Here is a 20,000-nt window from a genome sequence, read left to right on the forward strand (position 1 = left end):
TGGTTCACTGTGTCAAAAGCTGCTAAAAGGTCTAGAAGAATCAAAACAGATGACTGTTTGGCAGCTTTAGCGGCATGAAGATTCTCAGTCACCGCTATGAGGGCTGTTTCTGTAGAATGTGCCGGTTTGTAGCCAGACTGATTGGGATCATGCAGCTGGTTCTGGTGAGAAAAAGACAATTGATTATAAAGTGATACCGGTCTGTAGTTGGTAACGCTGGAGCTGTCAAGTGTGGCCTTCTTGAGGATTGGTACCACCCTGGCGGTTTTGAATGCAGTAGGCACGTATCCAGAAGATAAGGAGTTGTTGTTGATGACAGAGATGAAAGGAAACAGATCTCTTGCGATTGTCTGGAACAGAGCAGAAGGAATTGGATCCAGCGGACATGTAGTCGGATTGCTGGAACTCAGGAGTTGAAGAATTGCATCTGAGGAGAGAGGAGAAAAAGAAGTCAGAGTTGGATGTTGGGGAATGTTGGTTGGAGGGGTGAGAACAAAGGAAAAGGACTGGAGGATTGCTGCAACCTCCTCAAAGAAGGTGATGAAATCCTCCGGAGTAAGAGATGAGGAAGGAGGGGGAGGATTAAGGAGAGAAGAAAAAATAGTGAAGAGCTTGCATGGATCAGATGATGATGATTCGAATTTCTCTCTGTAGTAGGATGACTTTGCAGATGTTACTTCCACTGAGAACTTGGAAAGGAGAGACTTGTATGAACTAAGGTCTGAATCTACGCGGGATTTCCTTCACCACCTCTCTGCAGTCCTTAGTTCTCTCCTGTGGCAGTGAAGTGTTTCTGTTAGCCAGGGAGCAGGTGGGGAGGACTGAGAGTGTAGAAATGAAAGAAATGAAAGTATTTGTAACTGTATCCAAAGAGAGAGAAGATGGAGAGTCAGGGTGAGGAAGGGTGGACCAAATAGTAGAAGTAAAAGAAGAGGGAGTTATGGAGTGGAGATTGCGACAGAAGAAGGAGGAACATGTTGGAGAGGACTGGATGGAAAGAGAAGGAAGGGAGAGAGAGAAGGATAGACAGTGATGGTCCGAGAGATGGAGGAGGGTGACTGCGATGTCCGATGTTGTGGTGGTACGGGTGAAGATCAGGTCCAGAACATTGCCCGCTTTGTGAGTCAGAGGAGAGTGGTTGAGGGTAAGGTCGAATTCTGTCAACAGCAGAAGAATGCAGGAGGAATGCAGCCTGTCTGATGGAAGGTTGAAGTCTCCAAGGAGAATGAGTGAATTTCCTTCAATGGGGAATTGACTCAGAAGGATGTTGAGCTCATCAATGAAGTGATCTAGGGAACCTGGAGGGCGGTAGATGACAATGATAAGAAGTTTGGTGGGGAAAGACACTGTAATGGCATGAAATTCAAAAGAGGAGATGGAAAGTGTAGAGAAGGAAAGTGGAGTGAAACGCCACTCAGAAGACATTAGTAAACCTGTGCCACCACCCCTGCCGAGACGCCTCAGAGAATGGGTAAATGAAAAGGCAGAGGACAGGGCAGCCGGAGTCGCCGAGTTCTCAGGGGTGATCCATGTTTCTGTCAGAGCCAGGAAGTGTAGGAAGTGGAGGGATGGTAATGCTGAGATGAAGTCAGCCTTCTGGACCGCAGACTGGCAGTTCCAGTTCCAGAGGTAGTGATACATGAATGAAGTGTGAATATTCCTTAACCTTTATTTTACTTTCCTCTCTTCTCAGTCCACCTTTGTGTGGGACGGCGTGTGTGGGACGGCGTGTGTGGGACGGCGTGTGTGGGACGGCGTGTGTGGGACGGCGTGTGAGGGACGGCGTGTGAGGGACGGCATGTGAGGGACGGCGTGTGTGGGTTACCGAGAGCTGAGCTCGTGCATTTGAGTAATCCTGAGAACAGGATTGACCGGTCTGACAGATTTCTGTTCCTCTGCTCTGGAAGTGATTGCTCCATGAGACGGGAGTGTGGCAGCTTTTTGAATGATTGACTTGATAAATGCAAGTATGCAGAAATAAAATGAGCCCTGATAAATGCCTGGATTTGGGACATGAAAATGATCAAGTCTGTTCCCAAACGGGGTTTGGGGTTATTTGGGGGATTAGTGGGGTTTGGGGTTGGTGGATAGCGGGTGAAGGAGTTTCATATTCTATCAGCAGCCACACTTTTCCAGGTCTGGTTGGAGCTTTGCTTCCTGGCGTATGAGAAAAGTAGAAAGTCTATGCTGCACACAGCAGCATGAGTGTCTGTCTACTTTCTTCACTGCCTTTATTAGTCTTTTGTTAGTACATCTAAACCTCTTTGGATTATAATATGCACAAACACACACGCTCTTAACATGTAGCCTGGGGCCTGACTTTAATGGGCCTCTCTGCCTTGAGGAACTGTGATCCTTCTGGACAGATGTTACGAACGTTTGTTCTGATAGTAAACTGACAGGGAATATGAACCATCAGAGTTTCGTGTGTGTGTGTGTGTGTGTGTGTGTGTGTGTGTGTGTGTGTGTGTGTGTGTGTGTGTGTGCATGCGCGTGCACGCACATGTGCAATCACCTTAACTGGATCTCTCTTTATAGGGTAGACTCTGCAGATATCACAGAGGCTCAGAATCAGGTCAGAGCTTGATACCAGTGGCAAGCTGTATTAGGATCAGGGTATATAAGGGTCAGAGTATATTAGGGTCAGGGTCCAGGTATAAGGGTTAGGGTCAGGGTCAAGGTATTTTAGGGTTAGGCTCTATTAATGTGTGTTTTTAGCTGAAACATAGAGAACATTCTTCACACATCAACTGACTGACGAGGATAAACATTTACTACAACGTAGTTTCTTTTCAAAAATGTAACACAATTCTCTTCATGAAATGTGCTGTTACAGAACACAAACTTACACTGATAACAGAATGAAGATCTCTGACCATAATAGTACAATTACTGTACTATTGATGACGATGTCAGAGTCTTAGAGAGTTTTACCTGGAGAGATGATGTCAGAGATTTCTTACTTGGCCATAATCATATTTCACTCTTTCTTCAGTACTATAAACTCACTGAAACCTCCCTAGTGTCTTAGCTGACACTGAAAACTCCACCAGGGGGTGGTATTGTGAGTGATCATAATCTGATTTTGTTCTAGCAAATTACATTTCCCACTAAAACAAAGTTAAAAATTAAAAGGTATACAAAGTTTTTGGAGAGCAGTGTATCTGCTGAAGGAGTATAAACGCTGTATTCCTGAGGGACCTTCGTGTGTTTATCCGTGTGACGGTGTGTGTTCTCCCTACCAGTCAAACCCATGTGTTTACAGACCAGCTGGAGCTACAGCAGAGCTTGTTTGCTGTGGTCTTGCTGTATATGCCATGAACTACTACAGACTGCTGGGTCGTCTCACTCTCGGACTTGAGACGTCCCCGCAGTCTGATGTCTCATTCTCAGTCTTTAGTCCTTCCTTCATGGTTGCTTGCGTTTGATTCCAGTTGTGCTTTTCCACCCACATTCTACAGGATTGAGCTGTTGGACAGAGAACCATTGGACAGAGAGGCTCAAATATGAGCTGTAATTACGGCACCAGGCCCAGTGCTGATTTTATTACAAACAAAACCAAATTTTTCCTCCCAGTTTCTATCAGGGTGGTGAATGAGTGTGTGATGGTTGCTCACCACAGCATGTAAGCCCTCGCCTTCCCCTAATAGAAGACACTTGCAGAGTGTAAGCAGAGAGTAAGCAGAGAGTGCATGCGACCCCTGTGGGTGCCGTGCTGTACTGGGCACAGTGTATTCTGTGTACAGTGCTGTCTCATCTTCTGGCCCGGCACACTGCCACCCAGGTCCACACAGTCTGACTTTGCTAATTATTATCACGTATTATCACTTTTGTGCAGCAGTGTTGCAGTGAGGTTGTCTGCAGTGTGCAGAAATGGTCCCTCAAAAAAAAACAAAAAAACCCCCAGCCTTTTAGGTCTAGATTGTGTGCTTTGAGCATCTGTGGGTGCTCTGGGTGTTTTGATCATTTACTATGTTCATGCCATCAAAAACGTGCATGACATTTGGTCAAAGTAATGGAGGCCAGCGTTCACCCCCACGTAGGACGTACAGTCGAGAGCGGAGACATCCAGCACATATCCAGTTTGCCCCGCAGCAGGGTGTGTTGGGAGCTGGGAGGCGTGTCCGTCCTGTGGCAGGTGCTGATGTTTCTCGCTCTGACGTTGACCACAGCGCAGCGTACAGGTCTGTCTCACTGCCCCACATTCGTTAAGCAGCATGGAAAGTTTTCCATGGCCTGCAGTCAGACGCCCTTGGCTGGCTCTGGTTTTGGGGCCAGTGTGAGTGATTATAGACTGGAATCCTTCTCACCACTCCAGGCGTTGTGTTAGGACAACATCTCTGGAATAGTTTCCACCTCTACCCCATCAGATGGAGTGCAGCCAGTGACCCCACAGCCATGACCGACTCACGCTAAACACATGCACACGCATCACAAATTTATACAGGCCTGCAGAGAGTTAGCTGAGCAAGCTGCACCTGGACCTGATGACAGGGTCATGCTCTGGTTCTGGGTTTGTTCTTGGTTTGTTCGCTGATGACTGATCACACAGGACGCTGCCTACACTCTTTTGCCCGTGTTTGCCTGATCGTTTCACGCATATTGAATATGAGTATGATATGAAGATAAGATTTAACTGTATGTATACATGCTCAGTACTTAAAGGCATCTCTGTTTAGCTCAAGTGAAGTCTGAGCACGTAAATTCTCTTCACTTCCTGAGCTGCTCCGTTCCTGCTTCTCACGCGTGTGTAACATCTGGCTAAAACCACCTCCTGAAGTCAAATACATGTAAACAAAAACAGCTCTTATGTAACCGTTTCCTTCCGTTGCTGCCTTTGTTGGCCAAAGTGCTGGATAACTCCACAGCGTTCGCCTCAGAGTGCAGAGTGCTGGTGTGAGAGGTTATGTGGTGAGGTTAGAGCTTCTGTCATGGCGTAACATCAGCAGAGAGATGAGGAGTTGTGCAGAGCACTGAGTCCTGAAGTCTTGAAGTCCTGAGTTAGGACAAAGGGGTGTTTGTTTGTTTTTACAGGCTTTTTGGTATTCCTTTTGTGTTAGCCTAGCTTTGGAAAGGCATTTTGGAGGATCTGGAGGAGATGTTTTTTTGAGCATTTCCTGTGGCTGTGCTGCAGTCTGCTCTGGTCAGAACCTGTCCCTTTGTTATTCAGCTGTTAAAGGATTTGATTTGACATAAAAGCGACAGATGACCAGTGAGTGATGACCGATGACCGGAGTGATGGGTGAGTGATGAGTGAGTTATGCTGAACTGTCATGCTTTTCTAGGCAGGGGTCTGCCATTGTCCTGTGTTGGTGCACTTTGTTTGTTTCTGCGTTCCCCGTGTGATCTCCAGGTGTGTGCTGTGGGCAGCGTGTTGTCTCTTCTCCCATGTTAACTCTTCCTGACTGTGCCGACATCTCCATAATCATGTTGGTCTAATCATCAACTCACTGCTGATTGGAGGTGGAGAGAAGGCGTGTGTGTGTGTGTGTGTGTGTGTGTGTGTGTGTGTGTGTGTGTGTGTGTGTGTGTTAGATGATGTGTAAGGTCAAGATGTATGCTGACTTGTCTCATCCCTTCCTCTTCACACTGCATCGCGAAACACACACACACACACGTGTATATACCACACATGCACACACCACATGCGCGCACGCTCACTACACACACACACACACACACACACACACACACACACACACACACACACACACACACAGACTCTCGAGCTCTCTTATTCACAGTATTCTCCAACAGGCCGCTAACGATTATGGACCTTCTGGTTAATTTCTCTGTGAGTAGAACTTGTCTGGTTGATTTAACTGATTCAGCATCAGTCATAACTGTGCACTGCATCTCATAAACATTATCAGACAGCTAGTAAAACTGTCAGCAAGTCAGTGTTTCCTTTCTTTTGCATAACTGACTTATGTTTCATTTTCTGTCTCCTGTGATTGTATGTCATGACCTTTAGACTCTGCCAAAGCAGTCTTTGGATTGTGGATTTGGATGGATTGTGACCCATCTTGGTGTCTGTCTGTCTGTGTGCACTCCTCAGAGGATCTGGATGATCTGCGCATGGAAGGGGTCACTGGCCTGGTGCCGTCTGGCAGTAAGTTCAGCCAAGGTCGTAGCTCTTACTCCTCTGAACCCCAGGCCAAAGTCACCCTCAACATCTGCTCGAGGTGTGCAAGGTAAATATTTACCCACAGACCAACTGTCCTGCTCACCCAAACCAGCCCCTACCTCTGACTCCTGGAGCCATCTGTCTGTGTGTCTGTGTGTACTGTGAAGAGCTGCCATCACACTCCATAGCTACCCTGCAGTACTAAACGCTGATACACACAGGAGTCCAGCACTATCTTCCTGGACTGCGAGGTAAAGACGTGTCCACCCGTAACTCGGAGCAGCTGCAGACAAGCGCTGGTTTGTGGCAGTGCGTTCCAGACCTGCTCCTACGCAGCTGAGCAGCACAAGTGCTGATGGAGGTGCCATTATGGCTCAAGCTTGTCCCAGCATGCTTCCTGTACTGTGACCCTGACCCCAGGCTGCCTGCCACCGACCCTGCTGATAGGGTGAGCGGGAGATAAGGTGCATGGGCCTAGACTCCCCAAGCCTGGAATCCTACCCACAACACCACCCAGTATACCTCCCACAACTCCACCCGCAACCCCACCCGCTACTCCATCCACAACACTATCTGTAACACTACAACTCCACCCACAATTCCTCTTTTGTGATCTGGCAATGCCCCTGGCAGCTACAGTGGTTATTTGGCGACCCTCTCCATGCTCAGTAACGTCTGAGGCAGGGGCTGAGATGTACAGGAGTGTTGAAACTTAAAGCAGAGAGAACAGTACAGTGAAGATTCACACACACGTGGCTTTTTTACAGGGTTATTTACACATTTATTAACGGGTTTACCTAGTGCATCTCCTAGTGCCTGCATTCCTCCCTCTCTCTCTCTCATACATAGACACACACACTACACACACACAGTATGTTACTGATCACTTTAATAAGTCTTGTTTGTTTCTGTTGACCAATAAAAGTGAGAACACTCGTGTTAGGCCTGTAGTGGTATGATATTTGAATGTCAGTGCATGCACTGGTGAAGTTGGGTGTGTTCTCTTGCGTGAATGTGTTGAAGAGAATCCTTGATCTTATATGGAGTACAAATATGAACATAAGATGGTGTCAGAAATCTTGGATCCATCTTCTTTGTCCACAGCAGTTACCAATATCAAACGGTGTTTTCCCTGCGTTTAGGTAGGTAAGAGGTTTTTCAGTGCTGTGTAGTGTTAGTGTGGCTGGCATGGCTACTGTGAATTAGAACAGACAGCAAACACCAAGGGAAATAGTTTTTAGAGGAACCCTGATGGATTCCTTTTCTTTCAGTCCACCAGTCAGTTTAAATTTGAATCATTTTGGCAGTTGGCCCAGTTCGATCTGGTAGTTCAAGAGATTCCACGTTGTAGGAGAGACGTGATGCGTATCAGGTAAATGTCCTAATGTCCTAGTGGATGATAAAACTGATGTGATATTGAACACATTATTATTGTCAGCAGATGACAGAATGACATCAAAGTTCAAGCCTTTCGTGTGCAAACGTAACATCATCTATGAATTTAACAAACAGTGTCACGAGCCTAGAGACTGAAGGGGTTTATAACTGCAGATCACAAACCAGCGGAGCACCGCCAACATGTGGCTGTAGGTATAAGGGATCATGTGTAGTCAGAGAAGTTACAGCTAGATTCAGAACTGACTCTCTGCAAAGCGATCAGTGCAAAGATAGCAGGAAGTTACATGACAGACCTTCACAGATGCAAAACAAACAAACAAACAAACATGGATGCACTGAGTGCTGGGAGTGAATCCCATCATGTGACAGGAAATCCCAATCATGAAAGAGCACTTTGTGTCTGTAAGACTGCAAAGAGAATGACTGAAATACGTAAAAACGAGGCAACTGATAGAATAGAGACATTGTGTTTGGGAGAAATGACTTGGAGTGGCAGAAGACTGTTACTGTGAACAGCAAACAGACTGCAGTCACTCCTGTACTCTGAGAGGCCATCTGTGTTGAGCAGTGGCAGGGTCTTTAGTGTTACTTTGAACTGCCCCTTCAGCACAGATCACGTGGACAGGACAGTAACGCACCCTGTGTTTGGGGTACCTGGGTTGGTCTCTCCATTGCTTGGGCTACCAGCTATAAGAGAGCTATGTTTACTTAGCCTAATGAAGGCAGTAGTTCTAGTGGAGCCAAACTTCCCAAATTCTTTAGTGGAGTAAAGAGAAGTAGAATGCAAAATTAAGCTTGGAACTGAACAGAAAGGAAGAATTAGGCATCATTGCACCCATGGAAGAGACCACAGAGTGGGTCTTGAGGATGGTTGTTGTACCAAAGCCAAATGACAAACTATGCATTTGTGTAGACGTAACACATTTAAATTAAAATATGTACAGAGACCCATTCTCCCAGCAGTGGATGAAACTGGAATGTCAAGACCTGTTTGCTAGGAATGCTGATATCCTGGCATTTGGAGTGACACACGAGGAACACAATGTCTGACTTCATAAAGTGTAACAGGGGCATCAGCAATGAGATCTGACACTGAATGATAAATGTCAGTTTGCGCAAGTGCAATTCCTGAGCCGGACAGGACAGCCTGACCCAAACAAGAGAAAAGCCATCCCGGAAATGCCAGCACGCAATGGTCTTTCCGATGTCAAGTGATTTATAGGCATGTTTCTTCCGTAACATTGCTGAAGTGATTGATCCATTCAGAGAAGTCGAACAGCTGATAATGATTGTACCTGGGGAACAATGATTGGATGTCTTCAGGAACAAGCATTTGAACGATCACCCTCTACTGGTCTTGCACAGAACTGCCCACAGAGACAAGAGTGTCTGCAGATCCATGGAGTACTGTCTCAGCTCCAACCCTCAGCAGAAGTCCCACCAGTAGCCACCAGTAGCCTGTATATCACAGTGCAATGGCAGATATGGAACAGAGGATGGTGCAGGTTGAGACGGTGGTGCCTGCAGTGACTTGGGACTGTGAACAATTGCCAACTTTCCTCACAGGGTTGGACTTTGTGGACTGAGGCAGTGCTAACTCAGTGGTTAAGGTACTTAACTCATAATCAGAAGATTGAGCAAGACCCTTAATCCTCAATTGCTTAAGTTGAACTCAGTCATAATTGTAAGTTGCTTTGGATAAAAGCATCAGCTAAATGCCATAAAATGTAAATGTAAAATGAACTGTTTCGATCAGAAGCCATTGATTTGTCTTTTAAGTTCAAGAGTCCTCTATGATGTACTTCCACTAATATTACAATTCACACTAAGGCTTTTGTGCTTCTCCTACAAAACTGTATATGTCCCTCGTAAAAATGTAATGATGGCTGGTGCTGTTTCAAGGGCCCCAATCCAAAAATCTCAGACAAAAAACTGATGGGGCAGAATGGGGTAAGAATTCATGTCAATCAGATTGTGCATCAACTACCAGTCACTGATGGACAGCTTGCTCAAATAAAAAAGCTTAAGAAGAAGATGAAGTTTGTAAACTATTATTGTCTCTCATAAACATTGGGGTGACTAAGGCTAAAGTCTTCCCAGCAGCAAAAGGTCCTGGCAACAAAGTGTGATCTACTGAGGGTGGACATCTTTCTCATGAACAGCAAGAGACCTGGGATTCCGGCTACCATGCAGATGGAAATGCTGGAGGAAATACAGCAGAGCTGCCAGGCCATTGCCAAGGGCTCAGCAACAGCAAGAGTGGCAGAATGGTGGCCAGACTGTGTAAGCCATAGTGTAGGTTGTTAGAGTCACAGCGCACCTGAGCTCTGCTGACCCATATCCTAACCTTCCCGCCCATGGCATCAGTTCCATTCCACTGGAACAAGGGTACTTATTTAATAATGACAGATTATTATTCTCAATAAACTGAAGTGACCTCACTTACCAGTACCTCTGCTACAGCTGGGATACTGAAACTGAAAGTCATCTTAGGTTGTTGTGGAGACTTTTTTGTCTTGGACAATGGATCAGTTTTCCGTGGCTGAGTTTGGGGACTTGTTAAAGTTTATAGTTGTGTGCATGTGAGCAGTAGTTCCTGTTATTCTGAAGTAATTGGGAGACAGTGTGGGCTGTGATGAGAAGGAAAGCCATGATAAGGAAAAATAAGGATCTGCACAAAGGCCTCATGGCAGTCAGGGTTCGTGCTTTGGCTCATGGGGTATCTCCGGCACAACTGTTGATTGGGACTCGACTTCCTGTTAGACTCGACTTCCTGTTAGCCCAGCCACCCTCAGACCTCAGGACTGTTGAGAGGAAAGACAAACAGCTAAAGGGAAAGCAGACAGTTAGCCTTGATAAGGAACACAGCTCACTGCCAAAGTACTGCTGGTGGAACCTTACAAGGTAGAAACTTCAACAGGTAGCATCAAAGACACAACTTCCACTAGAAATTAATTCTGTCTGTGTCGGCATGTCCATCAGAGGACCAACAAATCAGAATTGGTCAGGTGATCAAGCTCTCTACAAGACTGAACTCAGTGTTATATAGCATAGTATAGTGTTGTATAGCAGTTATATAGAGTTAAATTGTAGAACACAGCGCTAACGCTAACCCTCCTTTCAATGTCTCATTGATAACAACTCATGACATCCTGAGTCTTCTTCAGTCTTCCAGACGTCTGAGACATTGTTTCCTAGACAGATTCATAATCCAGGAGCATGTCAGCGAGGGGATGCAGCAACTGGGCTGCAGGGCTGAGGAGAATGTCACCCAGCAATTTCTGAAGACCTATCACCTCCTCAGTGCTCCCACGTGTTCCTGTCTTTTCATTCTCAATGGAAACTCCATTCCCAGCATTTAGATGGCTGATAAGACCTGCAGGCATCTGACCTGCGTCCCAACACCTCTTATGAACAGAGACGCACTGTCTCTACAGATATTGTGAAGAAAACTGAGTTACTGTGTTTGCTCAGTCTTGTCATTCTCTCTTGGAAAGTGAGGCGTTATATTATTGTCACCTTCATCTTTGCCACGCAAAAGGGCCATGGGGACAAACAGACGTTCTCTTCAGTCTAGTCAGGTTGTTTTGTTTTTTTTTGTTTTTTTTTTTACAGGCTTCAGGGGAATAGTCTGGCGTTGACATGTGCCGAGGAGGAACCAGCACCCCCTGCTGTCGAACAAGCACTACCGCAGGTGGCAAGTGAGTCCAGACATTGTCTCCAGCCCTTCCTTTTTATGACCTCCTTCTACATATCAGGAAGGAGTGTGTTAAACTGATCAAATGCTACATGAGGAGGCCTAGTGAAAGTGGACAGGCACTCAGTAATATGGTTTTGTGTGACAGCCGCTTGGTGTCATTGAAGAGACACTTTAGCCCAAAGGGTCATTAGCTCGATCTGTTCTGGGTTGAAGTTTCTGGTGGTGTTGCTTTCAGGCAGCTTCATACCACCAAATCTCCTCAGAGATCTACAAAGAAGTGCGTGATAACCGAGTGGCAGAGCTGGAACACCTGAATAGAGACCAGAGACCGTGTGTGTGTGCCTGCGCGCGTGTTGATATGAATGCGTGGCTGGTATAAGACCTGTTGTGTCTGTGTTTGGGTTCTGGAACAGGTCCGTTGCCGGGGGTGACAGCAACTATGAACGCAGTGGAGCCAGAACTCCAGAGTAGCTCTCAGGTATCTGCCATGGTCACACCCCCACCCCCACTCCTGCATATCACCTTTCTGCCTTTGTTCACGTCTCGTCCATCTCCTCATTGTGCACGCTGTCAGAGAGACCGTTCAAACCACTTGTATCACTCTTTCACACAGAGGTGGCCTGCCCTGGAGAGGCTGTAGCTCTCTCTCTATTCTGGGCCTGTCACGCTAGGGGATAGGTTTCCTCTCTGAACAATGCACAAGGCCCCGCTGGTGTGAGATCTGGGTTTGTGAGTCCGGAACCTTACGAGTGAGTAATGGGTCCGCACGCTGCCGGGTTTGCTGGCACTGGCAGGGGCCGTGGTTTCTGCCTCTCACTGCAAACATCGTTCTGTGAGAACATGAAGGGTGTTTGGTTACATGTGTATACGACATAATGAAGTCAACACGGAGGTAACCAGCGGCTACACTGATGCTCACCTGCTCAGTCGCAGCTATGAACACTAGATGAGCGTCAGCTCAACTCTCCCAGGGACGTTTACAGTGGGAGAAACAAACCACACATGCACATGGACATGTAAGCACACACATGCACATACATGCTGAGGTGTGTGTGTGTGTGTGTGTGTGTGTGTGTGTGTGTGTGTGTGTGTGTGTGTGTGTGTGTGTGTGTGTGTGTGTGAGATGGGAGGTTGCCGTGCACACCACGTTCCTGACGCTGACACTACTCTCCCCTCGTAATCTGCGCTTGTTTTCTATAGCGCCACCAGGGCTCAGGCCTTGTTCTAATTACAGCAGGCTGCTGGTGGAAATGCTATCAGTGTTTCTTCACTGGTGTTGTGTGCTGAGCAGATGGAGGAGGCTCTAGACTTGCTGGAAGCTCCAAGGGCACCAGGCCTCGTCTCATCCCAACAACGAGCACACGCAGTGGGGATACATACCGCACCCGCCCCCTCCTTCAGGGAGACTGGAATCTAAACCCCCAGGGAAAGAATATCATACCGTAAACAATACCATTCAGTGATGTTTAAACTTACACAGAGCTAGACACACACACACACACACACACAGACACGCTCACAGGTCTCCTTTCCCACTCACACAGACAGGCTGTCTTTACTTTGGCATGTGAGATGTGAACAGGTGTAAGACCAGGCTGAGGAGTGCTGAGGTCAACCAGTGCCAGGATGACCAGACTCCATCTGGGCAGATGAGGGGATCGTCTCCGCTTACCTACTGATGCTCATAAAATGCTCGCGTGTTGGTTTCTGTAGAACTGATTATATTCAGCACTATTTGGAGATGAATGCAGTTTGTCTTTCTTAATAACTTAAGTGCCTCACGAGGGTTATTAACTGCATATTAACTGTCCCACAACTCCTGCGTGAGTCCTCAGAGGAGAGACACAGCTGAGTTGCACCTGCAGACCTGCAGTTCTGACTAGCAGATTCCCATCATTAGTCGGTCACACCCTTCGCGTTGCCACTGAGATGAGAGCACAGAGCTGCATGCTAACATCTCATTTGTCTGGTCCTGTGAAAGCCTGCCTCCCCTACACAGCTGTTCAACCTTCTCACCTTCTGACCTTCTGTGGAACACAGACTGCTACCGATTCAGTGGGCCGCGCTGCTTGGCTGTCCCGACCCTCGGAAGTTCCGCTGTCTCAAGGATGACGTGTTTGGCGTTTAATTGGGCTGCTGGTGTGTTTCTGTGTGAGTCCAGCGGCACGTGTGGATTTTGACGGATTCACGAGATGATGCTGAACACCTTGGACTTTTCTCCTGCATGGCTGTATTATTGTAACACCAGCCTGTCTTCAGCCAAACACCCACATCCATAAAGAAAAGCTGGACTGACTCTTCTGCAGCGGAAGATCCGTAATCCAGTCAGGCCCAGACCCCACACTCGACCCCACACGTTCACTTAGGCCTCCTTCTCTCTCAAAAGCTGGAACTCAGCACAAGCTCAGCGAAACGTGTCTGGATGACCACGGATGTCTGTGTGCCAAAGTGTGTCAGGCTAAAGAGGACATCGTTACCTCTTTAGTCTGCTGATCCTGTTGTCCTGACCCACTGTACTGCGTCCCTCCCTCATGGTTTTTAAAGCTCTGGGGCAGGAGGATGTGGATTTGTTGGTGTGAGCTGTGGTTCCAGAAGAGGTCTTTTTTTGCTTTTCTCTGATTGGCTATACAATATTATAACCCTTTTCAAAGCAAATCTTTTGATCAAGCAACTAACAAAATGCCTTTTGCATTAAATATTTAACTATTACATAAAGACCATGACGTGTTTGTAATGAACAACAAAGTTCAAAGGCCACCACAAAAAAACTATTACTTTCTCCCTCCCTCTCTCATTCTGTCTGGCTCTCCCTCCATCTTTTCCCTTCCCTTGTCCCTTCTTTGTCCATTCATTTGTCTCCCTCCCTCTTTTTCTATCCTTCTCTTTCACTCCTCTCTCTCTCTCTCTCTCTCTCTCTCTCTCTCTCTCTCTCTCTCGCTCAGTTCAATGCTTTATTGGCATGAACAGGGGAAATGAATATTAATAGAACAAAAGAACACACACAAATATGCGTACACACACACACACACACATACACAGATACATTTAGTCATCAAAATGGATTTCATTAGTGGAGAAATTCCATCCATGTTTGGAGATGGCCAGCAGCTTTGTGGTGACCTCACCATGGTAGTGGAGATATCTCCAGGTCCTGCGCGCATTTGACATTTCTCACTTGTAAAGGAGAAGCAGCTTTGTGTTTGACTGGTGAACAGTACATGCCAATTTTTCTGAGCTCCAGGAGGGCAACTGGAACTTTGTTTTGCATGTGAAGTGCTTGGAGTCCACATTTACTACAGTGTCTCTGGAAACCACAGTCGTGGAAACTATAGTGAACACTAATGAACTGACGCAGGATTTCCAAACATTGTGTCACACAGCAAGTATTTGACTAAAGAATGCATGGGGTATAAACAGAGCACTAACAGGACAGAAACAAAAGAGCAGAAACAGACACACACACACACATGTGGGAGAGAATCCACGTGAGGAGCCATAGGGGAGGTCATTGGGTTTGGAGTTAGGGGGGTTGGTGCAAGGTTGGCCCCCCCGAGGGGAGGAGACGAGACCTCGTGGTGAAACGCAGGTAGAATTCCGAAACTAGGAACACGAATCTTGAATCTTTGGTATGCAACGTGGGAATGGCGGAAGTTCCCAAAGAGTGGGGGGGGCTTAAACAGGGAGCAGTAATGAGGAGAGCAGTCGTCAGGTGTGTGATTAGTACTCCGGCGAACCGGATCGGAGATGTCAGTGGGAAACGTTAGGCGTGGCAGTGCATGGATTAGCATGCTTGCTGGAGTTCATAACCCAGCCACACACATGACAGCATCACAAACGGTGTGAGGTGTACGGTGTTTGTGCTCAGGACTGAATCAGTTCAGCTCTGTAGATCAGATCTGTTTGTTTGTTACTGTAAAGGCAGACACACACTACCACATGCCAGAAGGCTGAAGAGAAGTGAAGGACAGGGAGGGACGGACGTTTATGTAGATAGTTTGGTGGTGATGGTTTGTGTGTGTGTGTGTGTGTAAGAGAGCATGTTCAAGCACACACACACAGATGCATGTCCCCACTGTAGGTCGTGTGTAGAGTTCTAGGCTTGGCAGCCCCTGCTGTGCGTTATTGGCCTCATATATCAGACCGCGTGAGTGACGCTGTGATTCCAGACTTTCTGGTGGTTAGATGAGGTGCCTGAAGGCGAGTGTGTGCGGTGTGAGCACAGTATGCGCTGTGAGCATGCCGCCTGAATGTGTTTGTCATTAGACGTCGTAATGTGTCAGCGACGTGTCTGCATGCTCGCCTGCCCCGAGGCGCCGCTTTGTGTGACATCATCCCAGCGAGACGCGCTGCTCTCTAATGCCCCCTACCCCCAAGCAGGAGAGAACACGTTAAATAGACGTTGTCTGTGGTCGCAGGAGCTGAAAAAAGGGTGGAAGGACTGCAGAGTCCCTCACAGCATGCTGGAGGTTGGAGAGCACTGTCAGTGTGGTTGGATCTTCAGAAATCTCTTCTCCTGAAGCAGCCCTTGGCTTTCTCTTGTTGTCCTGGTGATGCAGCTCAGTTCTTGCAGTTATTTTGGCCAAAGAATATGGAATAAGACGCTGTGTGTTTCAAAAGTGTGCATATGTTGAAACACCCGTACAGATTGGCTCAGCCACTCCTGACATTCTACGTGAGATCCAGGAACTCTTTCATCTTGGAGCTCTGTGGTCTTCAGAGTTTCTCTTATGACCATTTAAAATAATAAGTGGTGCTCATTAGAACAGATGGAACAGCTTTCTGTTCTTTCATTTTCTTTTTCTCCATTTATGTATGTGTGCGTCTGTGTGTGTGTGTGTGTGTGTGTGTGTGTGTGTGTGTGTGTGTGTGTGTGTGTGTGTGTGTGTGTGTACGTACCAGCGTTTTCCTGCCAGGGGGTCAGACCTGAAGCCAGTAAGAGGCTCAAGCCCCCAGACGCGGAGACGTGGTCTACAGCTAGAAGACCTGCTCTTCTCAAAAGAACTGGAGAACATGGGCAAGCACCTTGCTGGTGGGTATTACACACACACACACACACACACACACACAGTCACATCAGAGAGAAAGTCTTCACTAGCCCCTCATGTGCCTTTGAACATAGTGACAAAAACCTCTGATTGGCTAATTAAACCAGTGATTGGCTAATGAAACCTCTGATTGGCTAAAAAAAAAAAAAAAAAAAAAAAAAAAGTCTAAATTAAAAAAAAGAAAGTCTGGGAAACTCTAGTTTAAACACCCCAAGGCTGGCTGAAACGTGCGAGTAGCATGAAGGAACTCTCTCGCTGGAGGTTACCGGGTTGAGTCATGTGACATTTTGGAGACGCTGTGTTGGGGGTGCAGGAGCAACACATTGGCTGCATTAAGAAGCTGATGCAGACTATCCCCACTGCATTGTGGGTAGACTACCCACTAGCCAATCAGATGGCAATCATTTTCCGGCTTTTTTTGCCCAATTTGAGCGGGTGAGAAACTGAATGAACAACTTAATTTGGCCTTTCATGTTTTATTAGCTGTTAACGTTGTCCATGTTGGACGCCGGAGTTTTGCTTTCATCTTGCCTCTTAGCCCCGGTGTGTGGCAAGTCTCCAGACTAATTAGACCTGTAATGAGGGAGGATTATATAACGCCTTCTAACACACACACACACACACACGTTTATTCTTTAAAGTGTAATAGCAGAGGGACCCGTTTACCCTACGGGGACTAATGACGTGGGCAGAGTACTCTCTCCTTCTCTCTCCTTATCTGACTTCTCTCTGAGTGTCTCTCTGTGGTCTCATTAATGAGGGTGTTGTCTCTTTCATTGCTCGAGGAGTCTGTATGTGTTCTCTAGTCACCCAGAACGAAGCGTCCTGCTTATTGCTTCTTCTTTTTGATCAGTCTGTTTATAAAAGTTTAGATCTGCACAGCTTACCCTCATTTTGCTCTGAAGTTGTTTGTTTAGTTCTACTTCGAGGACTCTTTGCTGTGTTTGCAGACACATTTGTGAAGTGAGCCGTGTCAGTCATATTTCCACCAAATGTAGTCAGTACAAAACAGTTATTATTGTTTTGACTAATGATCTGAATAATAATGATTCCCTCCATTACCCACTAAATTAGACATGATGGTGTAATCGGTCCAGTGATGTGGGTGTTTTCCCTTCCAGCTGGTCCATTCTGTCATCCTTCAGCAAACGTATTCATTCATTCATTCAAAGCTCACGTCTTGCTACAACAGTGCAAAGATCAGGGGCGTGGCTACACCTCAGGGGCGTGGCTACACCTCAGGGGTGTGGTTACACTGCAAGGCATGGCTAGAGGTGGGCCCTGTTTCCAGGTGGGCAAATGTTTCCATGGTAACCCCCCAGTGATGTATTGCATCCCAGGTTTCTCTAGCACTGTGGTCTCAGTAAGACCTGCCACTGCACAGCCACACACAGACACACACACCCACATATACAGACATATACACACACAGGGTACCGGTAACCCCATCAATATGGTGAACGCAGCCAGCAGAGTTTTTTCTGCGTCCCAGGTGAGTTACTCAAATGCATTAACCATGAATTCCAGGGAAGAGACAGAGGTCCAGGGAAAGATCTACATTCTAGATGACATCTGGGGTCTTCACCAGTAAACAGTGATGTGAGAGGACTGTAGGTGTTCCGTGTCTTTCCCAGGCATTACCCAAAGATATTATCCACTGAAGACTGCTACTTTTGTGTGTGTGTGTGTACTGCAGTTCTTAAAGTCCAAGTGTTTTGGTAAATGGCAGGAGGTAAGTATCCTATTTATCCTGTTTACTCACCTAGATGAGATGTTGCCATTTCTTCACACACACACAAAAACACATACACACACCCCACACAGGAACACATACACAGACAGACACACACAAGCATGAGCCTGTGAGATGTGTAAGCACAGAAAACTCCAACACCACCTGACACAAGCTTGCAGTGACCCCTGACTTCTCTAAGTTCTTCAGAATGGGGTCAGTGACCCCTGACATCTCCAGGTTCCGCAGAAAGGGGTCAGTGATACTAATTTCTTCAGAATGTCAGAAATGAAACACCATTCTCTCTACAGTATGTTCCGTCTGGCTACAGAGTGTTTTGGTTCACACATTTAGACATGTTTAAGGTTGTTGGGTGTTTTCTTGTTAAGAGAAACAAGACCTCCCCTCTCCCAAGCAGATTTGAGGATCATCTTATAGCTTGTAGCTTAGCTTTCCTTTTGATTAAACATTAAACAGCAGTCTAGTAGCCATACCATGTTCCTGAGACAGGACTCTCGCAATCAGAAATACATACATGAGATATTTGAGCCTGGAAATATCATGCAGTTTTGTTCTGAAGGCAGAATTGTTTGCTAGCAGTGAGGAAGTGAAGGGTTATGGAACACATGTCACAAGGGAGTGACTCCGAGACAAGTGTGCGGTCCTCAGATGCACTACACGTGACTCATATATTTCAGAATAGAGTATTTGCACGAATGAAAACCAAAAACAGATCTTCCAGTCCTGTAAAAAAAAGAAAAATACAGTGAGAGTAGCCCAGATGTTTGTCCTGAAGACTAGTAACAGAGAGATGGTACAAACACAAACAACCCAACAAAACAAACAAATCGCCTTCCAGAGTTGCAGTGTGCTGCTACACACACACACATACACACACACACATTAAGGAAGCAACCTCTCATACAATGTACACACCCAGTAAATACTTCAGCCCCCTGGAACAAGCCCTCAGGAACAAGCGTGAGGAAGTGATCGTCTCGGAAGGCTGGAATATCCCTGGGCCGGCACGGTTCCGGATGGATCCGCTGTAGGGTTCCTGTGATCACTACCCACTCAGTATGGGCAGATGGCAGGACAACCTCAGCATTCAGACAGCTGTTGGTTTTTAACATCATTCTTCCTTACTGTGTTGAGTCTGTTCTAAAACCCAAAGAGGTGTCCTGCTCCTGGTCTTGCTCCTGGTCTCCAGTGGACCTTCATCAATGTTTTTCTATTTTCGCTCTTCTAACACACCGGTAACAGTGTCCCTCAGTCCAACCCCTGATGATCTGCGTCAGACGTATTGAGACAGAGCACAAGTCCTCAGCTCCCGCACAAGCTACCGCTGGTGGCTGAGGGTTGTGCTCCGCTGCTGACCTCTGTGACCTCTGTGACCTCTTTGCCCTCTCTGTGTATGTCTGCAGAGGTGGAGAAGGACCTGGCCAAGCTGACAGAGCAGGGGAAGCTGAGCTGGAGTCCCAGCAGCCCGCACAGCAACTCCCTGCCCCAATCCCCCAGCAAGGCGTCTGGCCTGCATGGCACCAAGCATTCGCCTCTGCTCACGGGCCGGGCTCAGTCTCCCAGCAACCCCAGCAGGCCCTTGACCCCCAACAGCCTTATGATGCGGTCCCTGCCCACCAGTAGCCATGGCAACACACGTGTCTACGGACGGTCTCGGAGCAGACCTGTAACGCCCACGGGGCAAATCACACGACCTCTGTTAACCCCGCCTGGGCTCAGCACCATGGACAACTTCAGTCTACGCAGCGCACTGTCAGAGGTGATCCTGTCTCACACACACACACACACACACACACATATATATAAATACACATACATTTACATGCATACACTTATACACACGTGCATACACATGCATGCCCACGCACACACACACACACACACACACACACACACACACACACACACACACACACCCTCATATATACACACACGCATACATTCACACACACACACACACACACACCACACACACAC

The 20,000-nt window shown here is 47.0% G+C and overlaps 1 protein-coding gene across 1 annotated transcript in view; it reads left to right on the forward strand.

The window, feature by feature from the left end:
- Positions 1–20,000, forward strand: part of c1h8orf34 (chromosome 1 C8orf34 homolog) — a 68,154-nt gene that overhangs the window by 42,771 nt on the left and 5,383 nt on the right. Inside the window, exons 8-12 of the mRNA XM_081721953.1 lie at positions 6,059–6,194; positions 11,141–11,226; positions 11,639–11,703; positions 16,125–16,254; positions 19,427–19,782. Of these exons, the coding sequence (XP_081578079.1) occupies positions 6,059–6,194; positions 11,141–11,226; positions 11,639–11,703; positions 16,125–16,254; positions 19,427–19,782 (773 nt within the window). The remainder of the gene's footprint in view (positions 1–6,058; positions 6,195–11,140; positions 11,227–11,638; positions 11,704–16,124; positions 16,255–19,426; positions 19,783–20,000) is intronic.

Source organism: Electrophorus electricus, chromosome 1, assembly GCF_041902795.1.
Source record: "Electrophorus electricus isolate QZ-2024a chromosome 1, ASM4190279v1, whole genome shotgun sequence".
Lineage (NCBI taxonomy): Eukaryota > Metazoa > Chordata > Actinopteri > Gymnotiformes > Gymnotidae > Electrophorus > Electrophorus electricus.